The sequence below is a fragment of the Rutilus rutilus genome, assembly GCF_951802725.1.
Source record: "Rutilus rutilus genome assembly, chromosome: 13".
Taxonomy (NCBI): Eukaryota; Metazoa; Chordata; class Actinopteri; order Cypriniformes; family Leuciscidae; genus Rutilus; species Rutilus rutilus.
In genome coordinates, this window is record NC_140218.1 from 29347649 (window position 1) to 29367707 (window position 20059).

The 20059-nt window shown below is 37.8% G+C and overlaps 3 protein-coding genes across 3 annotated transcripts in view; all 3 read left to right on the forward strand.

Annotated features, from left to right (window-relative positions):
* The window catches only part of prpf6 (PRP6 pre-mRNA processing factor 6 homolog), a 26769-nt gene extending 24154 nt beyond the window's left edge, over positions 1-2615 (forward strand). Inside the window, exons 19-21 of the mRNA XM_084428781.1 lie at positions 50-164; positions 322-448; positions 2091-2615. Coding sequence (XP_084284907.1) covers positions 50-164; positions 322-448; positions 2091-2243 — 395 coding nt within the window. The 3' untranslated portion in view covers positions 2244-2615. The remainder of the gene's footprint in view (positions 1-49; positions 165-321; positions 449-2090) is intronic.
* On the forward strand, positions 2604-7715 carry LOC311302742 (uncharacterized protein). The gene is made up of 5 exons (XM_084428783.1): positions 2604-4046; positions 5198-5329; positions 5546-5602; positions 5744-5911; positions 6877-7715. The coding sequence occupies exons 1-5, from the start codon at positions 3984-3986 to the stop codon at positions 7003-7005; spliced, it is 549 nt and encodes a 182-aa protein (XP_084284909.1). The 5' UTR covers positions 2604-3983; the 3' UTR covers positions 7006-7715.
* A 128-nt stretch (positions 7716-7843) lies between these two features.
* On the forward strand, positions 7844-18089 carry edem2 (ER degradation enhancer, mannosidase alpha-like 2). Its single transcript, XM_084428782.1, has 11 exons — positions 7844-8056; positions 8359-8469; positions 9906-9945; positions 10027-10132; positions 10377-10502; positions 11717-11928; positions 13744-13885; positions 14214-14338; positions 14465-14609; positions 17183-17304; positions 17390-18089. Exons 1-11 carry the CDS (start codon positions 7950-7952, stop codon positions 17843-17845), a joined length of 1692 nt encoding a protein of 563 aa, XP_084284908.1. The 5' UTR covers positions 7844-7949; the 3' UTR covers positions 17846-18089.
* Positions 18090-20059: the final 1970 nt, after the last annotated feature.

Here is a 20059-nt window from a genome sequence, read left to right on the forward strand (position 1 = left end):
AAGAGCCACTGCACAATATCACACCTCAACACTCACTTCTTCCTGTTAGGTATCCTCTGGGCCGAAGCAGTGTTTTTGGAGGCCAGACCTCAGCGCAAGACCAAGAGTGTTGACGCTCTGAAAAAGTGTGAACATGATCCTCACGTACTTCTGGCTGTGGCCAAGTAAGGCTTCTAACCAAACTCTTGCCAAAATCCTCCCAACCCTAAATTCCAGTTTGCCCACCCACATTCCTCTTGGTTTTTTTTCTTTTATCTGCAAGAACAGGCTGACCTTTTCAGTTGCATTTATGCTATATCTGTGTTTGTGTACTGTGTGCAGATTGTTCTGGAGTGAGAGAAAGATAACGAAGGCGAGAGAGTGGTTCCTACGGACGGTAAAGATTGAACCAGACTTGGGTGACACCTGGGGATTCTTCTACAAGTTTGAGCTTCAGCATGGGACAGAAGTAAGCATTCAGTTAACATTAATGTGTTCTTCAGGACCTGTTTTATTCTCAGATCTTTTTGTGTGTGTGTGATGCAGTGATTGTAAATTACAATTTTTAAAGAAATAGTTCATGCAAAAATAAAAATTCTATTGTCATGTACTCACCCGTTCCACACCTGTACCTGTACCTGTAACTTTCTTTCTTCTGTGGAACATAACGGAAGAAATTTTGAAGGGTGTGCTGCTTGTTGTTCCCTTTTGAGGTAAGGACACTTTGGGCAGCGTAACGCGTCTGAAGTACGTCTGGAACTAATGTCATGACATAGCGTGTGACGGCATACGGAAGCTACAAAGGGATGCCGCCACACAACAGAGTTAGCTTTCGCTCTTCAGCAAGTGCTCTGTGTTATTTGTTTCAAAAGAAAAATAATGGCGAGTGGCACAGTTACAGTGGTGTGCATCCCTGCTCGAGATACATTACAGGTGGGAACACACACAAGCTTTGTGTGCACTGTTTGGGAGCACAGCATGCCCAGGCAGCCCTCGAGGGGGTGTCAGGATCCTGACCTGGGAAGGGCTGTCAATGGCCCCTTTCGAACCTTTGGAGGCAGCTTCCGATAAGAACCTAAAGCTCAAGGTTGCTTTTCTCCTGGCTATTACATCTCTCAAAAGAGTGGGGGACCTCCGGGCCCTTTCTATCTCTCCAACGTGCCTGGAGTTTGCCCCTGGAGGAGTTAAAGCTATCTTGCATCCCAGACCTGGCTATGTGCATATGGTCCCTTCTAGCATGGCACAGTTCTGCAGGCTTTTTATCCCCCACCTCATGAGCCGGTGGAAGAAGAGAGACTGCATCTGCTCTGCCCTGTCAGTGCATTGAGTATCTACATTCGGAAGTCATCTCAATAAAGTCAGATCAGTTGTTGGTGTGTTTCGGGTCACCCAGGAAAGAGTTTCCCGCCTCTAAGCAGACCATTAGTAACTTGATAGTTCAGGCAATTGATGCCTTGATAGTTCATGCATGGTTTACCTTCACCTTTGGCCTTGAGGGCTCATTCTACGAGAAGCATGGCATCTTCTAGAGCCCTCCTCTCAGGGGCCCCCATTCAGGAGATCTGATATGTGGCTGTCTGGGCTACCCCACATACCTTCACTAGGTTCAACAGTCTGCACCTTCCTTCTAGGCCGGGCACACGAGTCCTCTCATCCTAAGTTGAGCTTGATACAGCTTCACACTAACACAGGCAGGGTTCGTTGTGGCATAGAGGGTATTCGTTCCCCAAATTGTTGTTACCGACGCAGTGCAAGTACCCTCGAAAGGGACGCTGCGTCCCTTTGCCATGCCTCCCCTGCCTGGGAGCGGCTTGCTTCAATCGCAGAAGCTAACTCTGTTGTGTGGCGGCATTCCTTCGTAGCTTCCGTGTATGCAGTCACACGCTGCGTCTTGACACAACACCAATCAGGACTGGATTAGTTCCATACGTACTTGAGACGCGTTACACTGAGAGGTGCTCCCCAAAGTGTCGTTACCGACACAGTGTCTCGTTCCCTTCTCAGGGAACAAGGGTTACAGTCGTAACCCGAGACGTGTCCAAGCAGTTGGACCGGTGAATCCAGGTCTTGTGTGAGATCTCATCTCCTTACTCTGGTGTTCTCTCCCTCAGGAGCAACAGCAGGAGGTAAAGAAACGCTGTGAGAATGCAGAACCGCGGCACGGCGAGCTGTGGTGTGCCGAATCCAAGCACATTCTCAACTGGCAGAAGAACATCGGCGAGATCCTGGTCCTCGTGGCTGCAAAGATCAAAAACACCTTCTAAACTGTGGGACTAATATCAGATACACAAATCTGAGTATGTTTGGTTTAGCAAATAATGTTGTTTTTAAGTCTGTGGATGTTTTTTTTTTTTTTTTTTTTTTTTAATGCCTATTTTTCCACTTTTAGTGTGTTTGTCTTTCTGGAACAGTGATGATTCAGGGCTGTTTTCATTACACATGCTGTTATGTTCAGGGTGTTGTAAAGTCTAGTCACACCCAGAGATTGATAGAGAGTACATTTTGAACATTAATTGCCAGAACAATGTCATACCCTCTTATTCTGCTTCTCATTATGCATATGTGTAAATGTGCTGCTTGATTATCAGAAAATAAATGAAGTCTGATTTGTTTCAGATATCAGTTCTGTTGATTTAGGTTACTTGTGTTAAGGTTTTTTTGTTTTGAAATATCTAAACTCTTTCTAATTGTAACTTCTAGAGTTTTTCAATTTACAGCTACCAAACTCGGCACAGTCCTTCAGTATTGTTGATATCACAAAATTTGAGGTTGCGACGATTTTGTTTAGGCTCTATATCAAAAATAGCCACTGCGTGACACTGTTGATGCATTCTCCTGTCACAAATTAATACATTTGTCACAATATAACTTCTAATATATTTCACCAAATATGAATCCCCGTTGAAGTCTAGGACCTTTCCAACGATGTGTTTTGTCAAGATTAGAAAAATATTTGATTATAAAATAGTACAGATTATAAGGGGGGGAGGCAAAAAAAAAAAAAAGAAAGAAAGTGTGCCCTTCCTGCTAGCAGGGCAGTTAACAGGTCAAAGATACATTTTTTTTATGTTTTAGAAGTGACTGTTATGATGCTATAGCAATTTTTCGATACTGAATAATGATTAGTTTTGTTTCTTGCATTTATTTTGCATAGCCTACTGAATTGTGATTGGTCTATTCTTCCATCTGTATTCACATCTGAGTGTAGGCCTACTGTACATTGAAAACAATATTCACGTTGAGCATTATGGCTACAGCAATGCAACTCTGATGTGAAATTTTTATGAATTTACTATTGAGCTGAGCTGATGATATACTACGAGTAAGGTTCAGAAACACTTCCATAGAGCTGGACCTGAGTTGTCGACCCCTTCTTTACAACATTCCCCTCAAGATGACCCTGCCCTGCCATTATCACTATTATTTCTCTGCCTTTTAATTACTGGAATTTCCTTCAGGGAAAAAAATCGAATCAATGTAAAAAACATGTGGGGATTTTATCAGCCTGACACAAACCACACTACTCTCTGCATATTTGAAACCTCACACAAATGTTTGGACTATAAAAAAGATGAAGGTTTTCGTCTGTCCATGAATCAGTGTAGAAATAAAGAGTCATTTCCTGATCGCAGCCAGGTCCAGTGAAGATTCAAACCCTTCAGTGCACCAGGTTTATAAAGTAATCTCCCGCCGAAACCGAAACAAAGCGCAAAGTTGATTGATCGCGGAATTTTTCTCGACTTGATCAGACTAGAGACCTGGTGAAATCAGAAGCGCGATGGCAGCAGCAGCCCGTGACGGCGGAGACACATGAGAGCCTCGACACTTTTCTTTCACCAATGCTGGAATGGACGCGGTTAAGCCTCATCAACGCGCCCTCTCGCCAGACCACCGACTCTAACTAGACCAAAAACGCGTTTTTAAGGTTGATTTTCTTTTCCGGTCGGACCGTTGTTGAAGTGCTCGGTGAGAAACATGTAACAGGCGTTGGACGCCGCTGGACCATGTCCACATTTCCAAGCCCTGACTGGTGCGCGCAAGAGTCCCTCTTCATCCCATGGTCAATGGTAAGATCCCTCATCACTGCGCACTACGACTGTATTCTGTCTTGTGTTTCTTGAAAAATCAGTAACTTGCAAAACTATTACTAATACTAATAGATAGGCTAAGTATCGTTATCAGATTCTAAATTAACCCATTTAATCCCAGAATGAATAAGTTAACAGTTACACTGCATGCTTTTCTAAAAAGTTATATAAAACGTGTCTAAGAGTAGGCTACACTCTAAAAAATGCAGGGTTGTTTCAAGCCATGTGTGGGTCAAATATGAACAGACCCATGCGGGTTTAAAAAATAATAATAAACCATATTTGACCCAAAGATGTGTCGAAACAACCCAGCATTTTTTACTTTTCTATTATAGGTGGAAAACGTAAAAACAAAATCTAATTCTTTAGTGAGACCAAATAGAAAGTCGGAAACAACTGATAAAGTAGTATATTGGCAGTACTGAGGGGGGAAGGAATGATAATCTTTGCGTTTACTTTTAGGCCTACTTTGATTTAATGTAACAATGCTTTGAAATGGATAATTATAATGTGAATCAGTCTGTTTATTCAAAATGTGACTCAATGTGATATGTTTATGCTTTGATCAGAGCAGAAGTCTCTAAATATGATATAGTATAGTTGCAGGCCTATTGCCTATATGCATTATGACATGTTTTATGGATCTTTGACAGACATTCTGGTCATTTGACTTTATAGCAGCCATGTAAAAATCAAGAGATCAAGAGTCTGCACTATATATGGTTTGTTCTGTGTAAAACACTTAAAGGGATAGTTCACTCAAAATTGAAAATTCTGTCATCATTTACTCACCCTCGGGTTATTCCAAACTTATTCCAATATTTTGAAGAAAGTTTGTAACCAGGCCACTTTGGGGCACCATTGACTTCCATAGTAGTGATGCATAGTTCAATGGTGCCCCAGAACTGTTCAGGGTGAGTAAATGATGACAGAATTAAAATGTTTGTGTGAACTATCCCTTTAAGACTTAAAGTTACCACAGTTATCAGTGAGATTAAATGAATTGGGAACTATATTTTGAATATATTTTCAAATCTAAGGAAATGATAGGCTACTGGTGCATCAGGTTCTGCACAAAGTAAAATGAGAAATGATGAGATGCTTTAGGATAATGTGATTGTTTTGCTCAGTGTGTGAACAGGCCTGCTGTCTGTGTGGCTGTAATGCTGCTGCTCGCAGTGGCCCACGGTAAACGCGCATGTGATTATTCTGTGATCATCAGCACCTACAGGGCCGTCACCCTGGTCGAGCTCCAAAACCTGGTGAGTGTCATATCAGATAACCCAGAATCCACGTCAAACAGACTTTTTATGTAACAAATCTGACTCGCTGTTCTCGTTTGATCTTTTAACAAATTGCATAAGCATTCTCTCATACTACTGGAAGATTAGTCATGAATATGTGTTCACTTGTTGCCCTCTTCTGGTTATCTGTAGAAGGTGAACTGATTGTGTTTGCTCTTTTCACTCTTGGCCCAGAATCTGACTGGTTCATTTGACATATCAAAAGAAAAGGACCACTGTCCTTCTGAGAAGGTACAGCCACCTGTACATAGACACATGTATGTTTCCTTAATACACTGTATTTTGTCTTTGATGTTTTTTAGAGACTGTTGATATACCGAGCGCTTCTCTTTTTGGTGGCGTCTTAATAATCGCTCGTCTGTTTTGCGATAGGTTCACCGTATCCTGCGAGACATCTATAATATGACCCAAATCTTCAGATGCTTGAGTGAAAGCAAGAGGCAGCAGCGGGGCAGAGTGGACAGAGGCGGGGACATGGCGAAGGTGGTGGGACAGATGGCACAGCTCATCCGAAAAAACTGCTGCAGACCCCAAAGCTTGGTATAGTGCTTGTTTGTTTGTTTGTTTGCTGATTGAATGATCAAAAAGTGAATCTTAATAATAATAATGTGAAATAAACAGGGGATTACATCATCTAGAAATGTATTTATTTGTTTGTTTGTTTATCAAACTAAAGTTCATCCGAATAAATGTAATGTGAAATAAACAGAAGATTACATGATCAAGAAATTAATTAATTTATTTATTTATCAAAATAAAGTTAATCTGAATAATTAAAATGTGAGATAAACAGAGGATTACGTCATCTAGAAATGTATTTGTTTGTTTGTTTGTTTATTTATCAAACTAAAGTTCATCTGAATAACTATAATGTAAAAATAAACGGAAGATCTAAAACAAACAAAAGGTAACAATCTAGAAATTAAATAATTTGTTGATTTGTTTGTTGATTGAATAATTAAAAACAATAATATGATCAATGATCATTCGAAATAAATATATTTATTTGTTTGTTTGTTTATCAAAAAGTTAATATGAATAATTATAATCTTAAATAAACAGAGGATTACATCATCTACAAATTGATTGATTTATTTATCAAAATAAAGTTAACCTGAATAATTAATTATAATCTAAAACAAACAGAAGGTAAGAATCTAGTAATTAATTAGTTTGTTTGTTTGTTTATTTGTTGATTAAATCATTAAAAACATTAATCTGAATATTTATATTCTGAAATAAATTTATTTACTCATTTATTTATCAAAAATTAATTGAATCATTATTTTTTACTGAATAATCGTAATCTGAAATAAACAGAGGATAACATCATCTAGAAATGTTTGTATTTAGAAATGTATTTTATTTATTTACTAGATATTGATTGATTGATTGATTGATTGATTGATTGATTGTGCCTCGAATAATCCAAATAAAATTAATCTGAATAGTAATAATCTGAAATAAAAAGATGATGATTTAGGAAAAAATGTATCACTTTGCAGGCAAACCGATGCAAGAAAGCCTCTTGCGAGCCGGGGAAGAAGCGTAAAGGAAGACAGCAGTGGAGAATGAAAATGATGGGAAGACTCATAAACTGCTGGCAGAGGCTGCTGAGTGTGACGGCGTATTAAATCACACTTCAGCTCCGTCCACACCACATTATTTAAAACAGTATGCACATTCATTTTCCCTTTATCATTATTTATTCACTTTCACTTAAAGAAAAAAGAACACCAAGTGTTTTGTATAATACTCCTTCAGTGAAATGATACACTGAGATTGTGTCAAGCTCATAAGAAATCGTATGATTATCTTTCTTCTGGTTGTATATGTTTCATTTGATAGCTCTATATATGGTTTATGCATAGCAAGTTCAAAAGATATTCATGTTAAACAGTTACAGTTAGATGCACATATATATGGACACTCACATCTGGTGCTGCAAATTGAGCCAAAATTACAGCTGTAATAATTTAACGCTGACTACGTTATTCATGTTCTCATTGGTTCAACTAACGCTATACACAATACACTCAGTAACTTATCTCATGTTATTTCAGTGGATTCATCTGTTAAAATGTGTTGGGTAGAAGAAGGTGTTTATTTCTCTGAATTACAGTGTTTGAAGTTTTATTGGATGGTGTAATGTTTGGAAACCGTCAGGCATTTCATCATATAAACACTTCCAATGTTCAGAAACTCATTATGGACATCAGTTTATCCATAATTTTGCTGCAATGGTGCTGCTGATTTATGTATTGTTTTGTTGATTCTTTCCATTAGTCCACTTTTACTGTAAGTAGGTTTAAAAATGAATAAATAAAAGCTTTTTTAAAAGACATTTTATTCACAATCGTTTTTTGTTTTGTTTTTTTACCAATGACTTTTATATTTTCTCTGTATCATTCGCAGGGCTTTTATTTTAAAATACAGCGCGTGCTACCTGCACGTCAGCATTCACCCATGCGCATGCGCACTATGTGCACTTCCTATTGTCACTGTTTGTAGTATTAGTGCATATCCATGTCGCTTGAAATTATAGTATTGTTTATGTCTGCTCACATCTCGTTACTTGATGCTTACTTTCCTTTTCTCCGCCGTTTTTTGCGCCACGTACCTGTCTCCCATCATCAGTCATGTTAAAGGCAGAGATTTTACTGAGCAGGAAATGTCTCATTACAGGTGAGATTCATTTATGATGCGCTACATTCATCTTTAATTATTGATGTGTAATAAGAGGGCCAGATGATCGGGGTGCCGTATAGAGTCAATAAGTAGTTACAAGTATGAATCTCTGTCCTTTATGGTCAGGAAGGGGTATTTGCTGTCAGTCAATCGGCTTTGCCAGATGGTCATGTGTAAATACAGCAGTCAGCTGAAACTAGGCACCTGTCATAATGCCTTATACTGCTTTGAGGAATATTGACAATCATTCCTGGTTAAAGCGGTTTGATATTTGCTGTCTGTTTTATTTGTCTTAACAGGGACAGAATAAAGTCGATGTTTTATCATGCTTACAACAGCTACTTAGAAAACGCATATCCTTATGATGAGTTGAGACCTCTGACGTGTGATGGACAGGACACATGGGGAAGGTATGAGTTTACAGCAGAAACATTTCTGTTCTTCAATAACAAGGAAAACAAAAGGACAGCACACACTGCCACAATGCTGTATTTAATGAGAAGTAAACTACATTTCGACAATTTCGCTCTTCAGAAGTTAGTCACAAATATTAAAATGTATACATGCGCCTGAATAGATGTGGCCAGCAAACAAGACAGCAATTAACCAATGAAAACACATTATATAGATTAGGGATGTACGATATATCGGCCACCATATCGGTATCGGCCGATATACCGTATGTTCATTTTTAATGTTATCGTTATCGGCCCAATAAGAAAAATTGGCCGATATATTAAAGCCGATAAATAATGGATTATTTCCTTCAGCTGAGACACTTCAGACTGCGCACTGTTCGACATGATGGTTTTGAATTTCTTGAAATATGATTGGAATCTCTTAAAAAATATGGTTCAGTGCAACATGTGTCATATTGGCTATATAAAATTATAATGAGAACATTATAATTGTGTGCTTGGGACATTGCTTTTAATGGTGAGACTTTTGTTTTTGTAATCAGGTTAAAATTATATAAACATTTGGATTTAGATTTATCGGCCAATATATCGGTTATCGGCTTTAAAATGTAGAGAATTATCGGCTGTCGGTATCGGCCAAAATTGTAATATTGGTTCATCCCTAAAATAAATAAACTAACAGATCTGCCAAATTTAGGTTATATAGAAATCACCAAAAGGTGTTTTTTTCTGTCAAAATGAATTCCTTTTGGAAACAGTATTTATAAATATTAAGACACACACACGCACATCATATATATATATATATATATATTCGATAACAAGAAAGCAGATGTCGCCGCAAAGGAGGCTTTCGGCTTGTCAAATTCCACCTTAGACTAGTAATTATCTCCTATATTACCATCAAGTGACAGACCCAATGGGATGAAAGCTGTGACAATAAGTTAAATTAACTAAATCCTTGAATAATGAGAAGGTTTTATAGTCATTTTAAATCTAGGCATGATCAAGTTTTTAACTTGGGGACGTTTAGGTCATAAAAGATTTGCACATGGTTATTTCTTGAAAGGTGAAGAACTATGCCTTCTTTGTCAAACATATTTTACTGGACTGCACAGTTTTTAATCCAAAAAGACATTTGACCTATTTTTAAATGATGTACTTTAAAATGAGAATATTTGTCTTGTATTAATCTTAAATGTTTAATGGGGTTCCCAGTAATGGGGTTCTTTTCGTTGGACTTTGTCAGAGTAAAATTCTCACTTGCATTCAGTGACAAAATACTTATTGAAAAGTTGCTGCAGTTTTTTTTTCAGTGGAATTGAGTCTGTAATATATTATCTTTCATAGTGGAACACATAATTCAGAAGATTCAGAAATCATATTCTATCATTATGACCTCTCTATTTGTCCCTTTTTCCTTCAAGTTTTTCCCTCACACTCATTGATGCTCTGGACACATTGCTGGTATGAAATTACATTCAACATCTTCTATGCCATTCAGTGGTTTTCTGTATGTGTTTGAATGTTTTTCCTTCTTGATCACAGGTATTGGGAAACCACACAGAGTTCCAGCGCGTGGCCACTCTGCTCCAGGACACGGTTGATTTTGACACGGATGTAAATGCATCTGTGTTTGAGACGAATATACGAGGTAAGGCATGTATTTATGTATGTATATATATGTATGTGTATGAAAACTTGAAAACTACTTTCTTCATGCAGAACAGATCTGATATTTTTCTTTTGATTTTGGGGGGACATATGACCCGGACATGTTTTTGGCAAACTCATTTATCTCTATTTATCCTGTAATACAGGGCTGTGATCATTGGCATTCAGTGAGTTTCACCAGTGCATCTGTTTATAATCTGGTGACTTGATGTGTTTCTCTGCAGTGGTTGGTGGGCTTCTCTCGGCCCATCTGCTCTCCAAGCGTGCTGGGATGGAGGTGGAGGAGGGTTGGCCCTGCTCTGGACCCCTCCTGCGCATGGCAGAGGACGCCGCACGCAAACTGCTGCCTGGTGAGGGAGCTCGTGGATACTTCAAAACCATATTCAAATTACATCGGAAATGATATTTAGCATGAATCATTTGTTGCATTTGTCATTGAACCACAGAAAATGAGCCAAGCATTTTGTTAAAGATGGCATGGAAAGGAAGTTGCAATAGGGTTTGCTTCACTATTGTGATGTATATCTGAGTGAAACATCTTCTAGAACAAGAAGAAATGTTGGGCGGGGCTTGATTTTGTCCATGGGGAATTGATTGGATGGTTGTGGTTTGCTATTGGTGGATCTCATGTGAGTGAAAGGTTGCCCCGCCCTCACTCCACTAAACACATCATCAGAGAAGAGATGTCGCTTCAAGAGGGAGGGGATGTTATTTTGATAAAAGATTACAAGGACACATATATTTAAAGTAAAAAATAATGATGTGCACGGATAAATGATTTATAATAATTACTGCAATGCTAAAAAAAAAAAAAAAAAAAAAGAATTGTCAAATTTGATTTCATGGGGACTTAAAAAAAAAAAAAACGCAAATAAAATAAGTTCTAAATGATTAGTACTAAATTACCAAAAAAAAGAAAAAAAAGAAAGAAATATATATATACAAAAAACAGCAAAATGACTCAAAAATGAAAACTAAAATACAAAATAAAAGGTCACTCAAAATATTAATAAATACTATAACAGTATATGATTAATATAAAAATAACACAGATTAATGAGTGCATATAGTGTTTTTTATGTAATGATTGTCTTAACTCTCCATTTATCATTTTGTTCATTTTAGTTTTTTTGTATATATATATATATATATATATATATATATATATATAGTATTTCCTGCCATTAAATCAAAAAGTCATAATTTGAAAATCCTACATCATACATTCATCACTAGTTTACCGTGCTAATATTTTTCATACAAATCAAGACTGAATTTGCATACTCCTAATAATTTAGAAAAAACATGTAGTTGTAAGCATTAGCTAAGCTAGTATCCCAGTATTGGGACATAAAATTGCATCTTTCATAATTGTGTAAGGATATGTGAGCAATCTTTGCCCAAAAGGCATGCATGGATTTATCCAAAACTTGAAATTCTATTGTCACCTTCAATGTAATGCACTAATCCTAATCTGGCATTTAAACATATTAGAATCATGATAATATTTGATCATGATAATTGAATAATGCTGTCAGTTTTTCTCCATTCTGTCCCTTCTCAGCTTTCCAGACTCCCACAGGGATGCCGTATGGCACGGTGAACCTGCTGCGGGGGGTGGACCCCGCTGAGACCCCCGTCACCTGCACCGCTGGAGTGGGCACCTTCATCCTGGAGTTCTCCACCCTCAGCCGACTGACTGGAGACCCTGTGTTTGAGAACGTGGCTCGCAAAGCTCTCAGGGCCTTATGGAGAAAACGCTCAGAAATTGGCCTGGTAAAATCTTTTTTTTTTGAGATCTAGCTGTTTGTAGTACAGCCATGATGTTCTACAGGGATAGTTCACCCAGACATGAAAATTATCTAGAGCTTTCACACCCGGTGGTTACAGGAACTCGGTTATCGGAGCTAGCCGCCTGTGCTAAGAAAATAACACAACGCCTCAGACGAAGGCTTTCCGTTAACATTAGCTTTCTGCATGTTTGTCGTATCGCTGTTTTCCATGTTCGTGGAGTAAGCGTATGTAAACTGTGTGTTTACATGGCTTTTTAAAGTCCCCATGAAATCAAAATGAATGTGAATATGTTAGCCTTACTGTTATCTATAAGCTAGTGTGCTCCAAAACAATGACAAAATTCACATTTAGAAGATATAAGCATTCAAAACTTACAGTCTCACTTCCTCCAGTATGGGTTAATGATTTTGGTGACATCACTCTGCACTTCAGCTTCTCATCAGATTTACTGTCCAATCAAATGCTCTCTAGAATCTGAAGCTCCGCCCCCAACATTATAAATAGACACTGAAATCTGTCACTTATTCACAAGTCAGGTGACTGTAAATGCGCAAAAACTGTTTCCATTGCAGTTTTGCAAAATATTCCTTTTTCGAATTGCCCGAAAAACCTCCTCATGCGAGCGTAAAAACTTTTTTGCGATAAATGGGAGTTTTTGCGAAATTGACGTGTTTCCATTGGGCGTATTTTCAATTCGCAATTTAAATTTGCGCAATTTGAAGGGTAACGGAAACGCGGCTATTGTTTGTATTTATCTGAAGAAAGAAAGTCATGCATTGGGGATGGTGTGAGGATGAGTAAATGAAGAGAGAATTCTAATTTTGGGGTGAACTATCCCTTTAACTCCACATACAATATTAACAGTACATTTTACTTCATACTACAACACATGAGTGAATGACCTGCCCGTGCAGCCCTACTGACCGCACTCACTTAAACCACCCAGAAATGTCTCGTCTGAAAAGCTTTGACCAAATGCCTCTAATAACATTAATATTTATGTTTTAGCCCCTGCTTTCTTACCAGAATGTTAATCGCTTTAACAGCAACTACTAGCACAGGGTGGCTGGCTGATTAAAAAGGCTAAATCTATGTTTATGTTGTTTCTCCTTGTGATTCAAGGATAATTGGTTGTATACAACAGAATTTGAGATCACAGAATACAGATTATTTCCCCAATCCCTGTTTTCTTTATTGGGATTAAGTGCAATAGAACCATAAAGCTTTCAGAGATCCATATCTGATTTAAATGACCAGTTTAGCATTTTGCATAGCTCGACATGGTTTAAAAGGGTCATACGTGTTTTATTATTATTTGATTGAACTTTTAATCATTTAGTTTATAATGTTAGCACCAAAACTACATTTTTTTGTGATCAGTTTCCACCCTCTCTCTGACCCTTGAGAATTAAGTGGGGCTTTAGGGCCGCAATGTAAACCCTCTTTGCATGTGAAATGAGTATCAATGTCTTTTGCTGAGCTCACACACGTGCACTCAGTTCCACTACATAGTGGAATTTAAATTGAATGAATGAATGAGCGATTGAACTCGTCTGGGTTTGGTGTTAATTGAAGAGTATGAGCTACTGTACCTAACCACAATATTCCAGCAATTAATTAGCATTAATAGCATACATGGTCAGAATGTTGGCTTTTAAAATCATTTATCAGTTGTTAAATATGGTCTGTAAAATTGATAGAGAAGTCTGGAAAAATATAGATTTTTGTGACTCCGTTATTGGCTCCAGCATTCACTGTTCTTGTTAACATCATCACGTAACCATCTCATCTTTTCAGGTGGGCAATCATATAGATGTCATAACTTCTAAGTGGGTGGCTCAGGACGCAGGGATCGGGGCGGGAGTGGACTCGTACTTCGAGTATCTCGTAAAGGGGGCCATCCTGCTGCAAGATGAGGAGATGCTGGCAATGTTTCAAGGTAAACATTAAATAATTAATAAAGCAGCTGTATTACACGAGCATTGTACAATAGTTTTACTATTTCAGTCTTTCTACTTCAAAATTCCATGTTTAATTCAATGTGTCACTTGCCAATTATTCGTGAAGTTTACTTGCAATTTCCAAGTGAAAATGGTTTCAAAGTAAATCCTGCACCGGATTTGTTTGTGTATGTGCAATTAAATTGCTATTCATTTAGATAGCATTAGATAATCATCATAACACCAACTCATTTCCACTAATTGCTGTATATCTTTCCTTATCTTGCTTGCGTGAAAGCATTATCAACTTTCAAATGTGTGTTGCAGAATTTGATAAGTCCATAAAGAACTACACTAAGTTTGATGATTGGTATCTGTGGGTGCAGATGCATAAAGGGACCGTATCAATGCCAGTGTTTCAGTCTCTGGAGGCGTTCTGGCCTGGACTGCAGGTGAGAAAGCAGATCTTTCTCCATTCACCGGTCCAGTACGTCACAAGACAATGGAAAAAACACCATTGCGTCTGAGAGCAGATTCCTGTGACTCCTAGTAATGCACGTGTGTTTATTTAATCTCAGAGTTTGATAGGTGATATTTCCAGTGCCACAAAGACCTTTCATAACTACTACAGTGTTTGGCGTCAGTTCGGCGGCCTCCCAGAGTTCTACAGCATTCCTCAAGGCTACACAGTGGACAAACGCGAGGGCTACCCTCTGCGGCCAGGTATCTATAAAACACACGGCACAGGAGAGCAATACATGCATGAAAAGTCCTCAAACCATAGATTAGTTGTCTTTTAAACCATTATATCACATTCCTGAGCTTTTCTTAAAAACATAAAATACATATTTATTTATTTATTTTTAGATATTTTTAAAACGAGTTATGTATATATACTATGTATATGTGTGTATATACACTACCGTTCAAAAGTTTGGGATCAGTAAGATTTTTTTATGTTTTTAAAAGAAGTCTCTTCTGCTCACCAAGGCTGCATTTATTTGATAAAAAAACAATAAAAAAAGCAGTAATATTGTGAAATATTATGACAATTTAAAAAGACTGTTTTCTATTTTAATATATTTTAAACTGTAATTTATTCCTGTGATCAAAGCTGAATTTTGAGCATCATTACTCCAGTCTTCAGTGTCACATGATCCTTCAGAAATCATTCTGATATGATGATTTGATGCTCAAGAAACATTTCATTATTATTATCAATGTTGAAAACAGTTGTGTACAATTTTTTTTCTAAATTCTTTGATGAATAGAAAGTTCAAAAGAACAGCATTTATTTAAAGCAGAATATTTTCTAACATTATAAATGTCTTTACTGTAACTTTTGATCAGTTTAACTCATCCTTGATGAATAAATGTATTGATTTATTTTTTTTCTTTCCCCCAAAAATAAAATAGAAATTCTTACTGACCCCAAACTTCTGAACGGTAGTGTTTAATGTTACAAAAGCTTTAGATTTCAGATAAATGCTGTTCTTTTGAACTTTCTATTCATCATAGCATCATGAAATAAAAATGTAAATAACTGTTTTCAACATTGATAATAATCAGAAATGTTTCTTGAGCATCAAATCATCATATTAGAATGATTTCTGAAGGATCATGTGACACTGAAGACTGTATATATATATATAGTCCTTTTTGCATTCTGGTTCAATATCAACTGTGGCTTTAGAAGTGATTTGATGCCTTTTTTTCCATCTCTGAATTTTATTTTACAAAAGTATTTTTGAGACAAAAGTTGATAAACTTGAAAATGCATGCTTAGACACTATACACCAAACGTAAGTGATATAAATAAAGAATATCATAATGAGCTACAGTCTGGAAGGTGCACAGAGCAAAAGTTCAAAAACCAAATAGTCTACATTTTAAAGAAGCCGATATTTCACTCTGCTGACACCAATTGATAAATCATTGCATGAACATTTGATCATCTTTTTCATCATAAAAGTTAGTTTAATGGAGTAAAATAAATGTATTTCGTTAGAAAACATTCTAAAGTAATATTTACACTACCGTTTGAATGTTTAGGGTTGGTAAGATTTTTAATGTTCTTGAAAGAAGGCTGCATTTATTTGATCAAAAATACAGTAAAAATAGTAATGTTATAAAATATTACAATTCAAAATATCTGTTTTCTATTGTAATATATTGTAAAATGTTATTTATTCCAGTGATCAAAGCTGAATTTGCAGCATCATTACTCCAGTCTTCAGTGTCACATGATCCTTCAGAAATCATTCTGATATGATGATTTGATGCTCAAGAAACATTTCTGATTATTATCAGTGTTGAAAACAGTTGTGCTGCTGAATATTTTTGTGGAAACCCTAACACATTTTTTTAGGATCCTATGAAAAACAAAAGTTAACAGAAAGAACATACATTTTTGTAAAATTATAAATGTCTTTACTGTCACTATTGATCAATTTAATGCATCCTTGCTGAATAAAAAAAAAATCTTAGTGACCCCAAACTTTTGTTTGTATGTTGTTTTGATCTTGTTTTGTTCGAGAAGGATTTTGTAGGTTTCATAAATGTGGATTGTTTTGTGCCGAGTTAAAAGTTCAAGGAATAAACAAATTCTGGTTATTCTCATATAACAATATATTCAAATAAAATGTCTCTATATTGATAAAAATACTCTTTCTTGCATCACACTTAAGTTCATATACAGTATAATATGAAATTTCAGAGATTTTCACAACAGCCCTGGAATGTGAGTCTTTTTTGTAATGCTTTATAAGGGTTAAGATTACTTTAGGGCCGGAATACATTTCGCACAGATTTTTGCCTGATTTAAAATTTGGACTGGTTCTAGTTGTCGGAAGTCAAAGCCAGTTTTCAGATTTGAGTTGACAGATTTCACAGAAAATCTCACAGTTTATGATGGGCACAAATTGCTAATTATTATTTAGTTTTTTAAACTTCTAACTATTGATTCCATCCAGTCGTCGCGATCAAACATTGATTTAAGAACACGCGTTGTTTTCATTTGTCATGCGTCAACTCAACTAGTTTCTGCGTGAGTTTGTTGTGTTCGTATTTGTAACAACTTGAAAATCTAGTAGTGTATGATCCTCAATCTTTTAGTGTATGATGCCGTGTTTTACAATCTGTTGTTAAAAGTCATGAATTTAGCAACCGCTGAGAACACTTTAGCAATCAATGGCTTTGCAAATAACAGGCATGTTGGCAGCAAGTTTTGCATTCACATTTAGCTGTAAAATCTGTATTGATTAATTTACATTGAAGTAACTAATTGTGTTGTGCAGAGTTGATCGAGAGCGCCATGTATCTGTACAAGGCCACCGGCGACCCGACATTCATGCAGCTTGGCCGGGACGCAATCGAGTCGATCGACAAAATCAGCCGGGTGAACTGTGGTTTCGCCACTGTGAGTGTCTCAAAATGAGTCTCAAACATTGAGTCCGAATCCAGCAGTCTCTAAACGTACTCGTCTTTTTTTATTTCCGCCAAAGGTGAAGGACGTAAGGGACCACAAGTTGGACAACCGCATGGAGTCCTTCTTCCTGGCCGAGACCATTAAATACCTCTACCTCCTCTTCGATCCTGAAAACTTCCTTCATAACACGGGCACTGAGTTTGAGCTCGGCGGCCTGCACGGGGACTGCGTTCTCAGCGCGGGGGGGTACATATTTAACACGGAGGCTCACCCGCTCGACCCCGCCGCGCTCCACTGCTGCAGCCGATACCAGGACGAGCGCAGGGAACTACAGGACATACTCCTCAGCTTCTCAAAACCACTCAGGCCTCCCACGGACCAATCAGAGGAGACGTCAGGGGACCGGAGCGCCCCGGAGAGCATCGCACTGAAGCCAGGAGAGAAACGGAAACCTCCTGCGCTCTCCTGCCCCGTGCAGCCGTTCAGCGCCAAGCTGGCCGTCATGGGTCAAGTCTTCTCGGACAACTCTTGAACAGACTGCTAACAATCTGTAAAGATGTAGATTATCTTTGTAATTTAACTTTGGAGAGATTAAATGTTTTCTAAAAATGTGTGGATTTTTTCCCCCACCCTTTTTATTAAAAAGTTTTAGATAACAAAAAGTGTTGGTGTCCAGTACAGTTCTTGAAATCAAATCCACAAAAAATGTACCTACAGTCATACAATATGATGAATAAAGGAGAAAAATGATCCACTTAAAGGAATAGGTCATTTACAAATGAAAATGTTGTCATCATTTACTCACTCTCAAGTTGTTTCAAACCTGTATGAATTTCTTTCTTCTGCTGAACACAAAGGAATATATTTTGAAGAAAGTCGGTAACCAAACAGTTTTTGGACCCCATTGACTTCCATAGTATTTTTTTTTCCTACTATGGAAGTCAATGGGGTCCAAAAACTGTTTGGTTACCAACATTCTTCAAAATATCTTCTATTGAGTTCAACAAAAACAAAAGAAATTCATACAGGTTTGAAACAACAACAGAGTGAGTAAATGATGACAGAATTTTCATTTGTAAGTGAACTATTCCTTTAATAGGCCACACAAGACTAAACACTGCTGCTTAACTGAGATTTGAATACTAATGCTACTGTGTCATGCTAATCAGTCTGGCGTCGAGTCTAAAAAGCGTGTTTTCTCTTCACGTGAGAAAGCCAACTAGAGCCAGAGAGCATAAAGTTTATAATGAACATGCCCTCAAACTCTTGCCAGTTTTGTATGCCAGCACAAACTGAGAATGGCACGACTGCAGTTCTGGACAAAGCCCTCTGTTCTTTTGGGCTGGGATTAGTGGATTCATGGCCGCTTTAACTTCCTTTGAGGCAGATCAACTAATTAGCAATTACACAGTACACATAGGCTATCTTAGCAATGCCTCAGGTATTCCCGAGTTATTCTGCTAAAAGTTCAAAAGAACAGCATTCATTTGAAATAGAAATGTTTTTTTACTGTCAGTTTAATTCCTCCTTGCTGAATAAACATATTCATTTTCTTTAAAAAAAGAACAAACTTTACCCCAAACTTTTGAATGTTGATATACTGTATACACTCACCTAAAGGATTATTAGGAACACCTGTTCAATTTCTCATTAATGCAATTATCTAATCAACCAATCACATGGCAGTTGCTTCAATGCATTTAGGGGTGTGGTCCTGGTCAAGACAATCTCCTGAACTCCAAACTGAATGTCAGAATGGGAAAGAAAGGTGATTTAAGCAATTTTGAGCGTGGCATGGTTGTTGGTACCAGACGGGCCGGTCTGAGTATTTCACAATCTGCTCAGTTACTGGGATTTTCACGCACAACCATTTCTAGGGTTTACAAAGAATGGTGTGAAAAGGGAAAAACATCCAGTATGCGGCAGTCCTGTGGGCGAAAATGCCTTGTTGATGCTAGAGGTCAGAGGAGAATGGGCCGACTGATTCAAGCTGATAGAAGAGCAACTTTGACTGAAATAACCACTCGTTACAACCGAGGTATGCAGCAAAGCATTTGTGAAGCCACAACACGCACAACCTTGAGGCGGATGGGCTACAACAGCAGAAGACCCCACCGGGTACCACTCATCTCCACTACAAATAGGAAAAAGAGGCTACAATTTGCACGAGCTCACCAAAATTGGACAGTTGAAGACTGGAAAAATGTTGCCTGGTCTGATGAGTCTCGATTTCTGTTGAGACATTCAGATGGTAGAGTCAGAATTTGGCGTAAACAGAATGAGAACATGGATCCATCATGCCTTGTTACCACTGTGCAGGCTGGTGGTGGTGGTGTAATGGTGTGGGGGATGTTTTCTTGGCACACTTTAGGCCCCTTAGTGCCAATTGGGCATCGTTTAAATGCCACGGCCTACCTGAGCATTGTTTTTGACCATGTCCATCCCTTTATGACCACCATGTACCCATCCTCTGATGACTACTTCCAGCAGGATAATGCACCATGTCACAAAGCTCGAATCATTTCAAATTGGTTTCTTGAACATGACAATGAGTTCACTGTACTAAAATGGCCCCCACAGTCACCAGATCTCAACCCAATAGAGCATCTTTGGGATGTGGTGGAACGGGAGCTTCGTGCCCTGGATGTGCATCCCACAAATCTCCATCAACTGCAAGATGCTATCCTATCAATATGGGCCAACATTTCTAAAGAATGCTTTCAGCACCTTGTTGAATCAATGCCAC